This window comes from Elgaria multicarinata, chromosome 5 (genome assembly GCF_023053635.1).
Source record: "Elgaria multicarinata webbii isolate HBS135686 ecotype San Diego chromosome 5, rElgMul1.1.pri, whole genome shotgun sequence".
Taxonomy (NCBI): Eukaryota; Metazoa; Chordata; class Lepidosauria; order Squamata; family Anguidae; genus Elgaria; species Elgaria multicarinata.
The window spans coordinates 22804532-22823074 of NC_086175.1; the positions used below are offsets into that span (position 1 = coordinate 22804532).

General features: G+C 41.4%; 1 protein-coding gene across 1 annotated transcript in view; it reads right to left on the bottom strand.

The window, feature by feature from the left end:
- Positions 1-251: 251 nt before the first annotated feature.
- HS6ST3 (heparan sulfate 6-O-sulfotransferase 3) overlaps positions 252-18543 on the bottom strand; it is a 201046-nt gene continuing 182754 nt past the window's right edge. The window contains exon 2 of the mRNA XM_063127401.1: positions 252-1179. Coding sequence (XP_062983471.1) covers positions 471-1179 — 709 coding nt within the window. The 3' untranslated portion in view covers positions 252-470. The remainder of the gene's footprint in view (positions 1180-18543) is intronic.

Below are 18543 nucleotides of genomic sequence, written 5' to 3' on the forward strand. Positions count from 1 at the left end.
TCATAAAAGCAGAAGTGGTGGACACATGGGAGGCAGTGCTCTCCCGCTCTCTCTCCTGTTCATGCACAACAACCCATGGGTTGTTTAAACCATGGGTTGTCGTTATGTGCAAACCCAGTCACCGTGACATTATTTTTCAAAGAACGTCCACTATCTTTCCTAATTGCCATTAAGAAAAACCTTGACTCCAAGGCAAAAACAATGAATTGTTTGGAATAGTGAACTATTCAACAGCCAGTTGAATCATACTGATTAACATGTCCTGGAAAGGGCAATATGCTGTTTCCTTGTGTGACAAAATCTATAAAAACATAACATGTTGAAGGGTGGCTGAGAGACTCTGTCTCATCAAAATAACAGGAGTTCTACATATTAATTCACCACGGTATATGTAAGTTCAACACAGTATTAGTGTCTCTGTGTGTATGTATATACATGTCTGTCTATGTACGTACACACACGAGGGCAATTCACCACCGTTCCACCTGACTGTTATAATCCTCAGTAACAGCTATTTCTTTGACTTCTTCTTCCTTTTGCCATTCATGGACCTTCTGCTCACGCAATATTTTCCGCTCCTCACGTCGTTTTTGGCGATTTTGTTCATGCTCTTCTTGTTTAGCATACTGAAAGCGTTGCAGAAATAGGTCTTTAGCATATTCATATAGCTGCATATCCAGAAAGTTCAGTTCTTCTATGCGCTTCCGCACTGACTCACTGATATCCACATTAGAGGCTCGTGTAATATTATACTGAGTGAAAGGGGAAATGAACTCCAGGTTAAATGTCCTCTCAAAGAGATACTGAGTTTTTCTCTGAAATTCTGTGAGTCCAAAAAAGGCCATGTTTTTTAGGTTGTTCTTGGCGCTTTGGAGAAGGATCATATTTCTTTCACTCTCATTCATAAAGGTCAAATTGTAACATCCCACCAGGCTGAGGTCGGCTAGCATGCGTACCTGGCGGTTGTTAGCCAGGTTGTGGCCACAATTCATGAACTCCTGTAAGCTGACCCCAGACCAGTCATCTCCTAGGTAACACATAGGCAGCTCCTCTGGTGTGGGACTCCTCCCATCACACATGTGGAGGGAGGTCTTCCATGTTGCACCTCTTTGGACATGTTTCCATTCACTCAAGTAACGTGACACAGGGTCCCTCAGCATTGTGATGTAATAGAAGTTCCTGAAAGAAATAAGGAAATACATTAGGATATAGTGGTGCATTGTCATGTTCCACATTGGATTTTTGCTTCTTTTTAAATTTTGTTTTAACTGTTTTATTCTGTTTTTATTTTCATTTTACCTTGTACACCGCTCCGAAATTTTTCAATGGGGAGCGGTATATAAATATTCTAAATAAATAAATAAATAAATTGGATAATGATATCATTCCAGCTCAAATGATTTTATCTGTACAAAAGGAATACTGTTTTTAGTTAGAGCATCCTGATACATACTCGTCTATGAGAGGCAAATTAGAGGCGGCAGCGAGAGGCCCATGACTGGATTTTCCATTTAAAAAAATGTTTTATAACACTAATTGCATTATTATTATTATTATTTATTTATATAGCACCATCAATGTACATGGTGCTGTACAGAGTAAAATAATAAAATAGCAAAACCCTGCCGCATAGGCTTACATTCTAATAAAATCATAATAAAACAATAAGGGGAAGAGAATGCACCAAACAGGCACAGGGTAGAGTAAAACTAACAGTATAAAAGTCCGATCAAAATCAAGTTTTAAAAGCTTTAGAAAAAAGAAAAGTTTTTAGCTGAGCTTTAAAAGCTGCGATTGAACTTGTAGTTCGCAAATGATCTGGAAGAGCGCTCCAGGCGTAAGGGGCAGCGGAAGAAAATGGACAAAGCCAAGCAAGGGAAGTAGAGACCCTTGGGCAGGTAAGAAACATGGCATCAGAGGAGCGAAGAGCATGAGCGGGGCAATAGTGTGAGATGAGAGAGGAAAGATAGAAAGGAGCTAGACCGTGAAAAGCTTTGTAGGTTAACAGGAGAAGTTTATATTGGATTCTGAGGTGAATTGGAAGCCAATGAAGAGATTTCAGAAGTGGAGTAACATGGTCAGAGCGGCGAGCCAAGAAGATGATCTTAGCAGCAGAGTGGTGAACAGAAACCAACGAACTGATGTGAGAAGAAGGAAGGCCAATGAGAAGAAGGTTGCAGTAGTCCAACCGAGAAATAACCAATGCATGAACAAGAGTCTTGGCAGAAGAGACAGACAAAAATGATCGAATCCTGGCAATATTATACAGGAAAAAATGACAGGATTCAGCTACTGCCTCAATATGAGGAATAAAGGAGAGCGAGGAATCAAATATAAAGCCAAGACTATGAGCTTCCTTGACTGGAGTAAGCGTAACATCATTGACAGTAAGAGAGAATGAGAGATGAGGAGAAGGTTTAGGAGGAAAAACAAGCAATTCAGTCTTTGCCATATTAAGTTTCAAACGACGATGAAGCAACCAAGCTTTTATTCACCCTTTTTATTTATTCACCCTTTTATTTCAACCCTTTTTATTCACTCAGTATTTTAACACTTAATTTTAACTTAAATTTAAATTTTACTGTTTTAACTCTGTATTTTAATCCTATATCAACTTTGCTGTGTGGTTTTATCCTGGTTGCGCTTTTTATACTGTATTTCGTAATTGTGTTTTAAACTGTTGGGTGTTTTACTGTGGTTTTAATTTTTGTGAACCGCCCAGAGAGCTTCGGCTATTGGGCGGTATAAAAATGTAATAAATAAATAAATAAATAAATAAACCAAGCTGAGATATCTGAAAGGCATGCCGAGATACGATCATGAACATCAGGAGAAAGTTCCGGAGATGAAAGATATAATTGTGTATCATCGGCATACAGATGATATTGGAGGCCATGAGATTGAATAAGATTACCCAAGGACAACATGTATAAAGAAAACAACAACGGGCCAAGCACCGAGCCTTGCGGAACCCCTACTGAAAGGGGAAAAGAAGAAGACGAGCTGCCATTAGCCAACACGCTAATGGGATTTAATGGGAATAATTTATAGAAATAGAATGCTTTGTTGCTTAGGAAGATAAAACAGACACTGATCTATTATTATTGCTGGCCTAGAATCTGAAAGATGTTAAAATAGTTCCTACACTCACTTCTCCTGAGAGTCTGTATATCCTATCCATGCACACTTGTTAATTCGCAAGAAGCAAAATTGAATATCCTTAAAACAGTCTCTCCTGTGCTCCTCATTACTGAAGGGATTATTCAGCAATCACTTGCCCTAAATTACTGAGCTCAAACAAAAATAATAAGGGAACAGCCAAGCAAAGGTTCACGGTTGAAGTTAACGCAGATGGGCCTGCACAAAAATAGATCTCCGCCTGAGTCATCTCTCTGCAAACAATATGTTAATAAATTATGAATCTCTCACATCAGATCCACTGATAGCGTTCCTTAGATTTCTCCAGACAACTCCTGGCTTCTTTTGGTAAGGCTTGCCTGACAGTGGGGAAGAGCGGGCAGTGCTGGGGAGGGTGTATGCTGCAGTGAGAGCAACAAGGAGGAGCCCATGAGACATTGTCTTGTGCTGTAACTATTCTCTGCTAATTAGCAGACCTGCACAACATGTGGCTTTCAACACTGAATGCAACTCACCAACTATGTATGGTGGCCTGCCTGGTGCTTGACAACCCCCTTGTTTTCACAGCCTTGGGAAGGCAGGAAAAAAACCAGGAGCTTTACCAAACTTCCAGAAGGCATCCATATACATGGCTGGTGAGCTGGATTCAGCAGGCCTGTAATTAAAATTGCACTGCTAGCTGCCATGAACTTGTGTGCAGGTAACAGTCTCCTTACGCTTACCCTTCTTTGGCAAATGATTCATAAAGAACTGTTACTCAAAGTTTTAGTTGGTTTTCCATGGATCCTAAGAGTGGCTCAACACATATTCCAGTGCATATTCTGCTACAGTACTTCAATAGCGTAAGCAGACCAGCAGCGAGTAACAGCAAGTAGTGAGTAGACCGTTAGATCCTTCCACTTTCCATGAAACTACAGTATTTACTCCAATGGTTTAGCCAGCAAGGAAGGAAAAAATGAGGCAGGCCTGGTTCTCAGAATACACTGAAAGGCCACATTCGGACGACACAATAGTCAACCCTGTGCTAATAGTCAACTCCACAGATGACTATTATCATGTCATCTTGAGTACGCCCCTGAATCGTCATCAGTGGAGTTGACTATTAGCACAGGGTTGACTATTGCCCACCCCCAAACCCTTCTCTGTCCTCCCCACCAAATAGCGGCACTGGTACCCATGAGAATCCCCTTTGTGCTGGGTCCCCCCACTGTCAGTACCTAGCGCCATGCTCTCCTTCTCCTGTTCTGATGGTGGGGGGACCCGGCACGAAGGGGGATTCTCATGGGAACCAGTGCAGCATGGATGATCACAGCGCCCCCATGTTCTCCGGGACTTGTGCATCCCGTCCCTAGGAGGGGTGCCACATGCACGTTCCATCCCTGATATCCCTCTGCCACACCACACTATATCCATTTGGAAATGGAGTTGCGGGGATGGAAGCATCCCCCTAACCCCATGTCCAAATGGATAGTGGAGGGGGGAATGAATATGTGCACCTGACGCTGTCAAGGACAGAGACAGGCGAGAGTATCCTTCCACCACACCACACTATCCATTTGTAAATGGGGTTGGGGGGATGGAAACAACCCCATGTGTGGATATCGGCAGAGTGCGGAAGGAGACAGCAAGCGTCTCCCTCTGCGCCCTGCCAATATCCACAAATGGGCTTCGGATATTGGGGCGGGGGGAATTTCTCCTGCAGTTTGACACTGCAGCTGCAAGATAGATCCTTACACCCCTCCGTTTGTGTGCGTCCTGCGAAGTGTGTGGGAAGCCGCACAATCAGCAGCTCCCCGCGCGCTTTCCGGGATGAATGGCACATGCCTACAGAGCCCTGCTGGGCAAGAGTGGCAGGGGTTTCTGCCGCTCTTGCTTCACGACTCTGTAGGCACGTGAAATAATCAACGGAGCCCGCCACATGACACAGTAATCAACAGTTGTGCACACCATTGATTATTTCCGTTGGTTATTTCTGTGAAAAAACCAACCACTGTGTGGAAAATGCTCACCACACAACACAATAGTCAACCGTGGACTATTTAGTCAACTGTGGACTATTTAATCAACCATTGACTATTGTGTCATCCAAACCCAGCAAAAGAAGTTCCTTTTTACCTATTTTAAGAACAGACAGACAATGCATCCTAAGAGTGGTTCAACACACAACTTTCCCAATGCCAAGACACATTCACACATTTTAATTGGAACATCTCTTACCCCATCCAACATGTCTTAATACTGAAACAGACATACACTTAATAATTTTCAAGTAACATTTACACATTTCAACTGTAATTTCAGAATCGTTCATCAGCACATAAATTATGGACCTCTCTGAACATAGGACAGGGCCTTTTCGGTGGCCCCCAGACTATGGAATGATCTCCCTGACGAGGCTCGCCTGGCACCAACGCTGCTATCTTTCTGGCGCCAGGTTAAGACTTTCCTCTTTGCCCAGGCATATGGCGGCACATCTTAATCACCCACATGTTTTTAATGCTTTATGTGTGTATGTTCTGTGTTTTAGAATTTTAAATTTTGTATACTCGTTTTTATCTTAATTTTAGAATTTTTGTAAACCGCCCAGAGAGCCCTGGCTAAGGGAGCGGTATATAAGTGCAATAAATAAATAAATAAATCAGTGTTGCTTCATTACTATGCACTAATGATGTGTGATGAAATGCTCAGTTCAGACATAACTTCTGTAGACTGCTATAACCCCCATTCAACAGACCCTATACTTATTCATTGGTATTAGAAGTATGTTTGTATTGGTATTCATTGGTATTAGATGGTACATAGTAGATGTACCTATGTAGCAGGAAACACAACAGACCCATAACCTGCACTGAGATTAAACAGCAGGGCACCCACAACAGAAGATCTGGCTTTCAGAAAAATATGAACCACTGAAATGTCTTTCAGCAATTTACCAATGTATGAATGAAATAAGTCCCAAAGATACTGAAAAGCTTTTGAGAAAATAAATATTGCATTATTCTACTGTGGTCTTCTCCTGATATGAGTGCTGTTGTTGCTGTTTTCGTTCCTGTTTTTAGTGTTGGTTTTGTCGTTGCTGTTTATTGTGTTCTTTAGGTTTTATTGTGTTTTTCTCATTTTTAATATAATAATCAGTTTTATGTGTTTTATTGTCATATGCTGCACTCAGAAGGGTTCTGCATTGAACAGCAGCCAAGAAATATTTTTAATAAAATAAATAAATAAATGCTGATGCTTTTCAGAGTGATTGCATTTAATTAAGAGTTTCTGTTTGCAGTTTCTGACAATTTTCTTGCTTTGTGTTTAAACATTGCTAGGGTATTACTGATAAATTGCCCTCTGTCAGCAAAACAGCTTTAATTTATGCAATTTTAATGGTAAAATAGCACTATTTCACTAGAAAAGGCAAGAAAGAAAAAGGAATGCAGGGAAACTAGTAATTGTCTTCTAACCACCTCATGGGGAGCAGAAAGCTGATTAATAAGGGGCAAGAAACAATTCATCATCAATTGCCCAACTGCAGTAAAAAGGAAGCAAGAAAATGCCCCAAGTCTGCAACAGGAAACTTTAAATTAACACTGGAAAGGGCCTTTGATGAATGAGACTTATTCATGAATAAATATTACAAAGTAAAGTCCTCCAGCGTCAATAGACCCAGCTGGCTCAGGCAGGGAGACTGTTGGGCAACAGGGTGGATGGGACACTAACAAAAGCCCTGTCCTGTCCTGCACACCCAGCATCAATAATAGACACTCAAAACCTGGAGACTGCTGAACAGAGCATCTGGAAGGGGGATAGACTCATGATAGACCACCACAGCCCTGCCTTTCTGCCCCTTGAGCCTTGCCTGGTGCTAGACTTTGAAACCTGGTAGTGAAAATTGGGAGAGATTCACTCCACCCGCTTCATCTATCCGGGTGTCTCCAATACATGGTCAGCTCCTGGATGGCTGTGATCTTTTTATTAACCAGCACATATAGATCAGGTTTGCATGATCGCCACCAGGGGTCATTTAAGCCACAGTGGGTTGCAGTACGTGTGGATGGCCATTTTGAATATTCAACCCCCAGCAGGAGTTGGCATGGTTTGTTGTATCAAGGGCTGTCTGAGGTTAAAAAACCCCCTCAAATAACCCATGATTTGTTCTAGGATTACTTGAAGGTTGTTTGACCCTTAAACAACCCCTGCCTTCTGGTTGTGAATGACATGACAAACCACTGGAAACCCCCATTGAGGAATGAATATTAAAAACGGCCATCCATAAGTGCTGCAACTCACCATAGTTTAAATAAGCCACAGTAGGATGCAGTGATTGTGCAAACTGACCCACAGAATCCATGCTAAAAGAGCCATTGAAACGGTGTAGTCCAACACCAGCCCAACATGTTTCCATTCAAAAACTGTACAGTACAGTTTTCCATCACTGGCTTCTCTAACAGTGCATTTGTGGCAAGAAAAACATTTGCACTGCAGTAGACTGGGACATCAACCGCTGGAAAGAGTTTTTTTCACCCCAGCTGCTAGAGGTATGTGTGAATGGGGCTGCAATGTTTATCTATGTTCTGTAAATTTAAATAACCGCAATGACTAAAAACAGAAAACCAGGTCAGCTAGTCAGAGCAGAAAAGAGAAAATCTGTAAACACTTGAAATCATTAATATTGTCTATACTACAACCACATGTAGAGAACACAGTATTTTCAAATATACTGTGTATGGTAAAGGGGGATCTTTGGGTTGAAAAGTTATATACATGTAAACAATAATAATTAGAAATAATATTTTGGAGTTGCTAGCATTAACTACTAAAGAAAGGTCATGTGACCCTCTGAAGGGTTGCTTTTTATTTTTTATCCAACAAAGAAGATATATCAATTCAAGTTCCAGTACATCCCAAAGATAAAGATGAAACATAAACCTTCTCCTCCTAAACCTTCTCCTCATCTCTCATTCTCTCTTACTGTCAATGATGTTACACTTACTCCAGTCAAGGAAGCTCGTAGTCTTGGCTTTATATTTGATTCCTCGCTCTCCTTTATTCCTCATATTGAGGCAGTAGCTAAATCCTGTCGTTTCTTCCTGTATAATATTGCCAGGATTCTATCATTTTTGTCTGTCTCTTCTGCCAAGACTCTTGTTCATGCATTGGTTATTTCTCGGTTGGACTACTGCAACCTTCTTCTCACTGGCCTTCCTTCTTCTCACATCAGTCCGTTGGTTTCTGTTCACCACTCTGCTGCTAAGATCATCTTCTTGGCTCGCCGCTCTGACCATGTAACTCCACTTCTGAAATCTCTTCATTGGCTTCCAATTCACTTCAGAATCCAATATAAACTTCTCCTGTTGACCTACAAAGCTTTTCACTGTCTAGCTCCTTCCTATCTTTCCTCTCTCCTCTCTCATCTCACACTATTGCCCCGCTCTTGCTCTTCGCTCCTCTGATGCCATGTTTATCACCTGCCCAAGGGTCTCTACTTCCCTTGCTCGGCTTCGTCCATTTTCTTCGCCTGCCCCTTACGCCTGGAACGCTCTTCCAGAACATTTGAGAACTACAAGTTCAATCACAGCTTTTAAAGTTCAGCTAAAAACTTTTCTTTTTCCTAAAGCTTTTAAAACTTGATTTTGCTCTGACTTTTATACTGCCTGTTTGGTGCATTCTCTTCCCCTCCTTATTGTTTTATTATTATTTTATTAGAATGTAAGCCTATGCGGCAGGGTCTTGCTATTTATTGTTTTACTCTGTACAGCACCATGTACATTGATGGTGCTATATAAATAAATAAATAAATAATAATAAAATAATAATAATAAATGACTTAAGAACAACGATGAATCCCATCACAACCTGTTATTCGTTAAACCATTTTTGGCCTTCCTAGGACTGGTGAAGAAACAGATTCATTCCTACAATAAAACTCAAATTAGTAGAATTTCTACCAGGACTGACTTTAGACTCTTTAATTTCTTTGCTCCAAAGATTTATTTATTTATTTATTTATTACATTTCTATACCGCCCAATAGCCGGAGCTCTCTGGGCTGTTCACAAAGATGTATCAATAGAAGTGGCTCCACCACGCAATTTACAAGGAGTTATGAATAAAGCGTACAAAGAGAATGGTACAGCCTGGAGGGAATCTTTGAGACGGATTATGGTTAATGAGTCGCACATTCACCTGAAGATATCAAGCAATGCAGGATGAATCTGTAATGACACATTGTCCTTACCACTGAGCTGATTCTTGCCTCAGGTGTATTATAAATGAAAGTAGGAATTCTTGTGCCATAGCACACCCATCCGGAATGCTAGTTGTCATACTTGAGTTGCTGACCAAACTAAATGAAAAATCAAGACGTCCTACGCCCAAGTAGATTCACATTGTTTTTATTGGCATTTGGAATAGAAAAACTTTAATTAGCAGAAGATGACCATCTGGCTTCAATAGAAACTAATTTATTTGTTCCTATTATAATCATTTCCCTGTATTAAACTCTGCTGCTCTTTAGACAATTCCACAGTAATATTATGTATTATACATCACAGAACAAGCTCCTGTTTCCACCTGTGCAAAGGCATGGTGGAGAATCCTTTTTATTTCTCTTCCACCCTGTTTTATTGGAAAAAGCAGTACGTGGGAAAAATTCAGTCATGCTCTCAGAGGGTTAGAACACCATAAAATGGTAAAATGTCAGATATTTTGTTTGCAGTCAAGAGGTCAGTTGGGAACTTATTTGCTGAAATGGATGGCCCTTGTGAAATAAAAGGGCAGCAAGACCTCAGCAGATGAAACAATGATAAAGACATATGAGGGAGAAGGAAAGGACATCCAGGAATGTCTGCAAGAAGCTGCCAGCAAGGCAAAGGGCTCACTATTGAAATATCTCGCCATTGGTTCCTCCAGCTGGAATAGGAACTGCACAAGATATAATGGGCTTTATTTCGCATGCTGCCACTAAATTTTGTGAGCCAAATTGAAAAAGCACCTTTGCCAATGGGAAAAAAACACACCAAGAGGGAACTAAATTTCTGCAGTTTAAATTCGTAATAGCAGTTATGTAGAGTTGTAAAATGAAAATACTGGGGTGGCTTCTGCCAAACTCGTGAACTCCTTGCCCAGGGAGGCCAGGCTAGCTCCAAAGGCAAAGGCATTTCACTAGTAATTCATTTAGGGAGCAATCCTATGACTCCTAGATATTGTCTGAGGGGGGGGCATAGGATATTTATTTATTTATTTATTGCATTTATATGCCACCCCATAGCTGAAGCTCTCTGGGCGGTTTCCCCCCTTTCGAGGTTGGAGACAGTGCTCTGACCTCAGAAGGGGGAATCAGAGATCTGAACCTTCACCCCCTTGCAGCTGGTGTTGAAAGAACCACATTGGCTGCCCTCCAAGGTCAGAAAATCAACTTCAGACAGGGAGAAAAGGGGGCAGTGAGGAGAGGCCAGGATATGGACTATCCCGAGCCTCTTCTAGCCTTCTTCCTTCCCTCTCTTCAGTGCTGTTGCTAGACAGGCAAAAAACCCAAAAGCATTGTAGTGAAAAAAAATGCACTGATTGGAGGCAGGAAAGTGTAGATTGCCTCCACTGCTCCTTCTGCCCTGTTGGCTTCAGCCCAGCAGGTCATTGGAAACCCAGAAGCCACAAGTTCGGAAGCTTCTGTCTTGTTTTTAAGATGACATGTTGCAAAAGTAGATTTTAATCTGGTAGGTGTTGCATTTCTTTTTTTTATTGATATTCTATGGGAAGTGTTTAATTGATATGTTCTATGTTTTAATTCTGTATTATCTGTATTTGTTTGTTAGCCACATTGACTACTATTTTTTAGTGATAAGGCAGGATAATAAATGAATAAAGCAAGCAAACTATGGGGCCACCAGAGAAAAGCTCTTTTACCCATCCACTGTTTTTCTAGTGATAATGGGACAGACAACAGAAACCTATCTTGGGCATCTTCCGCTTTTGGGCATGGTGATCGAGAGGGCAGTTACCTTCCAACTCCAAGCAGTCTTGGGTGATACAACTTTTCTAGACTCATTTCAAACAGGCTTCAGAGCAGGATATGGAGTTCAGACCACTATGGTCGCCTTAGTGGATGATCTCCGCATGAGTATTGATGGGGAGTGTGGCCCTGCTGGTACTTTTGGACCTCTCAGTGGCTTTCGGTACCATCAACCATGATATCCTTCTGGAATGCCTGTGGGGGTTGGAAATCAGGGGCAATGTGCTCCAGTGGTTCCGGTCCTACCTCTCGGGTAGGTTCCAGATGGTGATGCTTGAGGATAGATGCTCCTCAAAAAAGGAGCTGTTGTATGGTGTACCACAAGGTGCCATCCTATCCCCAATGCTGTTTAACATCTACATGAAACCACTGGGAGAGATCATCTGGAGGCATGGGACGGGTGCTATCAGTATGCCGATGACAACCAAATATATTTCTCTATGCCTTCAATAACAGCGTCAGCTAAGGATAGTGTGCCTCCTCTGAATTTGGAAACTTCAATTAGTTAGTTAGTCACTGGTACATCTAGGGGTGGCCATAATACACCAAATTTAAAATCACTCTACTGCCTGCCAATTAGTTTCCAGGAGAAGTACAAAGTGTTGTTCATTACCTTTAAGCCCTACATGGTTTGGGTCCAGGTTACCTGCAGGATCGCCTTCTCCCATACAATATGCCCCGCACACTCAGGTCCTCTGGGGAGAACTTACTTCAGTCAGCTAAAACTAGGCTGACAACTGTTACACAGAGGACCTTTTCTTCTGTCACCCCCAGACTGTGGAATGGTTTGGAATGGTTTGCCAGAGGAGATTAGTCAACTTAACACTCTCTCCAAATTTAAGACTGCTATAAAGACTAGTCTCTTCCGGCAGGCCTACCCTGAAATGGGAGGATGCTGCTACTGCCGTCTCTGGCGGTAGGGGGAACACAGGCCACTGCCATGCACTGCTTCTGGGTGTGTGTGTGGAGAGTGAGCTGCCACCACATGCCACTCCCAAGAGTTAGGGGAGTGTGAGCTGCCACCGCACACTGCTGGTGGGAGAGTATGAGCCACCTGCCAATACTTTGCCATGGCAGCACAGGCGATCTCCAGGTTCACTTCCCCACTGATGCCTTGCTGTGAGGAAGGACCCTTCCAAGTGAGGTGGTATAAGTTAACTCATGACCTTATGCGTACGCTTTATATATTTACCATGATGTATAACTGGCAATGCAACATAAATATGGCTTATTGCTTTAATCTGGATATGAGAAAATACAGTACTTTGAGTTACCTCTCTATTTGTTTTAAATTGCCACTTAGAATGTTATTTTTTCCTCTTTCAATTTTGCTTCTTATTTCTTTGGCAGCTGTCATGAGTGTAGCCAGGTAAGTAGGATAAATGACTTATTTGTGGAACAGATGCCAGCACTGTGGTAAATAGACCTTCGAAACCAAGTAGCAAGTACACAACTTCCTCCCCTGATCAAATTCTCTTTAATCTCCCTAATTCAGTCACAGGAGCTCTCCCTTAAGCCGTGGTTTCTCAAATGAAAGCTCAATGGGATTTTTTTTTCTGCAATGCATTTTGAAGCATTCCAGTGATTCCGTATAATTAATACAGCAATTAACAATAAAAATACAAAGTAATTGGACTCTCCTTGAGAAACCAATCTGTTCTCTTTAAAGTGCTTATTACTTTTGACATAAAGACATGACCTTAAACTTTCAAAGCTTCCTTTGAACAAATACACCCCTGCCAGGATCTTCTGCCATGGTAATTGCAGGACCAGTCCACCCTTAAGATAAGAAGATTTCCCCATCCCCTGAACCCCTGGACTCCGCCGGGAATGCTGAGCACTGACTGTCTCCATTTCAGGGAAAATAGCAGCCAACCACTGGGCTGGCTATTTTTCTGGGAAGATAAAGTGAGATGACAGCATGATTACATTTGCACCCTATTTTTGAAGACCTGCCAAAACAAGTGAACTGGGAGACAGGAGTATGGATTGGACTTGTGGCAGAGGCACCTGTAAGGGTCTCTGGACATATTACAGCTAAGCTGTGAGAGTTGCGATAGTATGTCCCCTCCTTGCACCATGAAGGAGCATCTGCTGCAGTTCATCCCCTTGCCAGTGTCACCTCTCCAAGGAACAATCTTATTTATATAGACATTTCCATCCTACCCTTCTAGTGCCTGTACATGCAAGACATTAAAATCACAGTATTGCATTACAGTGCGTTCAATAGGAATACAACAAAAAGGCAATAAAAGCAGGGGCCCTGGATAAATAGGGGCAATGCTGGCATGGGGAGAAGCTTCAGTAATCTGCCACATGACCCCTGGGCTCCTCACTTTACAGTCATAGTGCAAAAAGGAGCCAGAGTGCAGCAGCTCTCACACCACAGAGACAATTGCAAGGCTGTGAAGGAGATAAAAGGACAGAGCAGCTGCTCATTCAGTCGTGAGCCTGCTGAAGGGGTCTCCATGCTTGAGGCTGTTCTGAAATGTTTGGCCTGTGGTCACTTTCTGTAAGTCAGAAAGGGCATGTCTACACCAGGGGAGGGGAGGGGAGGGGGAGGATCTCGCAATATGTTGACCGTGAGATCCTCCCCCTCAATCCACATGGGCTGCATGATGTCCTGAGCATTGTGCCCATCATGGCGGCCATTTTATTTTACAGACAAGAAGAGCTGGAGCGCATTTGTGCTCCAGAGAAAATTAAAAGGTAAAAAAAAGAAAAGCCCCGACCCGGCTTCCCTCCCCACTTCCAATGGGCACAGAGCGCCTGAAGAGCTCCATTCCCGTGTTTACTCGTGAGGAGCAGGGACGAAAACGGGATGGTTGCCCACACCTCCTGCTGTCTTGGGATGATCCTGAGACCACGGGGAAAATCAGGCTAAAAGCAACCCCGGTTATCCTGGGGAAATTGAGGGATCTTCCCTCCCTCCCCCCAGGATCCCGTGTGTGTCATGTGGATACACAGGGATGATCCCGGGACAATCCCCAGGATAAGGCATGGTGTAGACATGCCCAAATGTTTCAACAGGGACATTAGGTTTCTGTGCTGCAATAATGTCTTTCATACTGCAATCCTAGACAGAAGTGCTTTGCCCATCTATTTATAAAGGCTTATATAATCTTTAGGACAGAGATGGGCTGATTTCAGTTATGTGTGTTCTCTTTAAAAACCCAAAATACTAAAACTAAAATCCCTATAATTCACCACTGTGGTTTAAACTCTCAACTTGTCTTAACAGTTAAGGTATAACTAACTTGTGATGCTTGCAGCAGCATCAGACGGGTGGATTTTCGCATTTCTCTACCGTCGCTATGGCCTCTTGCTGCTGTCCCACACTAGTAACGATCACTTCATACAGGAGAGGAAGAGGAAGCAGCAACGACCACGTGGCCCATTCAGGGGCCATTTTTATCACACAGCTTTTCCTGCACAGCAGGAAATGGCGGCACATTTCTTTCTTTTAAAGACAGTTTAAAAGGGGTCTATTTTGCAACGGAAAAACAAGTGGAAGGAGCGGGAGAGAGAGAAGGAGGTGCCAGAAAAAGAAAGAAAGGGGTCACCTCATTTACTTTTACACACCTCCACTGGCATATGCTTTCCGTCAGATTACACTGGAGGGAATGCGTCCCTCAACAGAAAAATGGTCCTTCACCTCTGCCCTAAAAATTGGTCACTGGTGGATCATTACTTACCGATGTTGCTGCCCACTAACGGGTGTAAGGTTTCATCTTTGCTGACCTCCACACACAAAAAATCCCTAGGCAGCCAGTAGCACATCTCTTTGTGTTCATGTTGCATTTATCAGCACATCATATTGGATAAGTTTATAGAAACATAATCCCCAAAGCACTTGCCTCAACAAGGCTATATACATTCTTCCTTTGGAGGAAAAAAAATCCACTATCCATAAAGATACAGCAGGTTGACTTGCATATCTTTCAGAACTCTATTTCATGAATCAGAAACACTGTACAAAATACAAATTAGTGTTGGCCTCTAGAAAAGAGGGCAAATGTGGAGTGCCACACATATGAAGAATTTTCAATACAAAAAAACATTTTACAATAAAGTTACTTGTCACACACTTCAGTGCTTTTCTGAAGAACAAAGGAAATCTGAAGAGGATCTCTGGGAGTTGTTTGTTCATGCATTTAATGTGCATAGAAATCAGGATCAAACGGAGAGTAAGTGTTCAAGCCACAAGGATGAAGACAAAACAAAAATCCTAGTATGATCTAGCTGATAGTGGCACTGTTAACCACAATTGGCTCAGACACAAATCTAATGTACCTCATGGACATCTCTGGGGATTTCAGTGCTGGATGACAACATGCCTCCATCCTATTTTCCCCCCTCCCTAAAGCTATGTTTTAGTGGTGAGCTCAGTGGGAATGTGCACTCACTGAATTTTCTATATGCACAGTCTTCTCTGTAGCCTCAGGGGAAACTTAATTCTTTAGGTTTCTTTCCATTCTTAGCATAAATTAGTTAGGCAGAATTGCAGCCTCCTATAATGTCACAAAGTCATTTTCCCCACCTTTTCCTGAGAAGGTTGTGTGAATGAATGCACAATGTGGATGAGTATTTACATCATGCTTTAAATGCATTGGGGGTGGGGAGGTGGCAATAGAAGACAGACTACTCAATCAGCAATTGATTCAATTGGGCTGCAAAGTCTGGGAAGTCTGGAAGCTGGACTCAAACTGCAGAAGGAAAAAACAACAATGAGCCCTGAATTTAAGGTCTAAGAAACCAGCAGTGGTTACTGCCACGACACAGGCTCTTTCCAACAGGCCTGTCCACGGACACTCCCTGCTCAAGCTAAGCGCCACCACTTTATGAGCCTGAGGTGAGGGACAAACACCACCTTTCTACAAACTATGTGGGGTTAAACAGGAATAATTTCTGGAATAAAATAATGCGCTGTGAATTATATGTGCTGATGGTGAATTAACGTCAGAACGGGTGTTATATGTATATAACTACAGATGATAAATGCCAAGGAGGCACGTGGGATTTTTGTGGCAATAAAACAAACTGAATAAAAAATTATTTCAATGTTCACAAACTTTGTTTCATAATAAAACTTTTCAGACCCTTGTCAAAACCTCTCATCCAATCCTTTCTCTCTTCTCACACCTTTCTCTCACACCTTCACTCTTGAACTTTCTTTATTATCTGGATTTTTTAATATATACCGACTATCTGCACACTACACTTAAAAGACAACTCTCTTTACCCTGATCCTCTAATTCTCCCTCGAACCAAAGTACTTTAAAAACACCCCCTATCTCCTCAGTCATTCCCTTATATATCCTCCTCCCCCCTCCTAAGATATTCAATCTCCACCCACTCAGGTCAACATTCTAAACACAATAGTGTTTATAACATGCCACTGCTATGGAGTCACATAGAAGATAACACAGTTATCAATATGAAGTTTTATTTATGGAATGTCCTGAAGGAATAATAGTAATTTGTACTGGTCATGATCATGAGTCATAGTTTGGTGGCAAGAGAAGACTCTTGGGAGTTCCACCCAAGGCATGCTGGGAGTTATAGGCATAAGCCTTGGTTTTTTATTAAATTCTTTAAAAAATACTTAAAATCCAAAATTTTATGTTTTTAGATTTTTATGGCCCATTGTACAGCCAGACCTATCAGCGTGCCAAATTTCAAGTTTCTGCCCGGCATTGCTTGGACCCCCTAAGATATATGTATGCGAGGTAATCATCTTAAAGTAGCTGGCCAGTGCAAGGCCTGTGAGTTAACCTTTAAACAAAATAAATTCATTTCTTTTTTCCCTCTATCACTCTCATGACAACCCTGCAAGGTAGGCCGGCCCTAGGTCTATGGGGTAACTTTAAAACAAATTCAATTAGTTTCTTCCCCCACCCCCATCCTCTCTCTAATGGAGCTGGCTGACTGACTCGCAGGTAGCTTGGTCGTTGCTGTTGGTGACAGACCAGAGCTGCAACCTCCTTCCCTTCTGCTCCAGCCAGCTCAGGCACTCTCCCTTCAGTCCCAGGATGGCGAGCTACTTCCAAATGATGGCCGCCAAAGCCAAAGAAGGCTGTAGCCAAAGAATCACATCCTTTGGGATGAGTTGCTTTGGGCAGGAACAAGGCCATAGCCTGCAACTCTGCTTAAACTGATTTGTAGAAGTCACTACTGGACCGACAATGTAGCTCATGACTCTCCTAATTTAATCTCAGAAGAGGAAGCAGTAATAAGTTTCTCTCTGTTTTTGTGAAGCATTGATGGGTCCTTAAAGTTTTATTGTAATAAATGATTGGATGATCTAATCAGGTCTGTTTTCTGTCGCTGGTAATATAAACTAACATTGGTTTTGGTTTCTGCTAATGATCACTAAGAAAATGAGCTGATTTTGATTTCCTATCTACTAACTAAAGGAAATAACAATAGATGCTATCTGTAGTGAAATGAACTGATTTCTGAATTGCTCTTTAATAGCAAGGGGCTTTTTACCACCTGCAATGAAGAGGAACAAACATTCAGCATTTTATACTTTCAGTGAAATAAGATGGCATCTAATTGACTTATTTCTAATTATTAGTAGAGAATTGAGTTAACATTTGATTTGTTATCCACCAACAAGAAAATATATTAAAAAGTACATTTTATTATGAGTGAAATGGACCAGAGCTTGACTTGATTTACTTTTTACTAGCAGGAATTACAGTGGTCTGTATTAATATGTGATTTATTTGTTATTTATAAAATGAAATAACGAGGCATATTTAATTAATAAAATATCATTTTTTCTGATTTATCGTTTATTATATATTAATACTGCATTTGAGTGATTATTTTGATTGGTATTGAAGAACATTGTTTATGTGGTATAATAGTTAAAATACCAGTTGGTATGGAGATTAAGAAGAGGGAACATTTGCTCTGATTTATCTTAATACATCAATTGTATATTTCCCCTTCATAACATCAACTGTAAATAATAGTTGAGTGTATACAATTAATTGAATAGTTTGTAATTAGTTGCCCTCTAAGAGGGCTACTTTCTGGAAACTTTCTGGAAAATTTCTCCTGTAAAGAAACATAAGATTCTCTTCTTATCCTAAAGATTTTTTAAAAAATAAAGAATAATAATTCTGTTTGTCCTTTAGTATTTATACTATGTGCTTTTAGTTTTGTACCTGTTTTAAAGGTCCATAGCTATATCTCATAATGTTTAAATTATAAGCCAATTTGGACATTCTATGAATCAACAAGTGAAACAAGTTGGCTACCAAGTGTGTAATAGGCTTCAAATAGCTCTGTCAGACTGTTAAAATGGTACAGCAATCTTCTTCTTTTCATTAATAGCTGGTTTTTGTTGTTGTTACAGTTCTTATAGCACTTCATCTGTCAAAGATAGACTTTCAT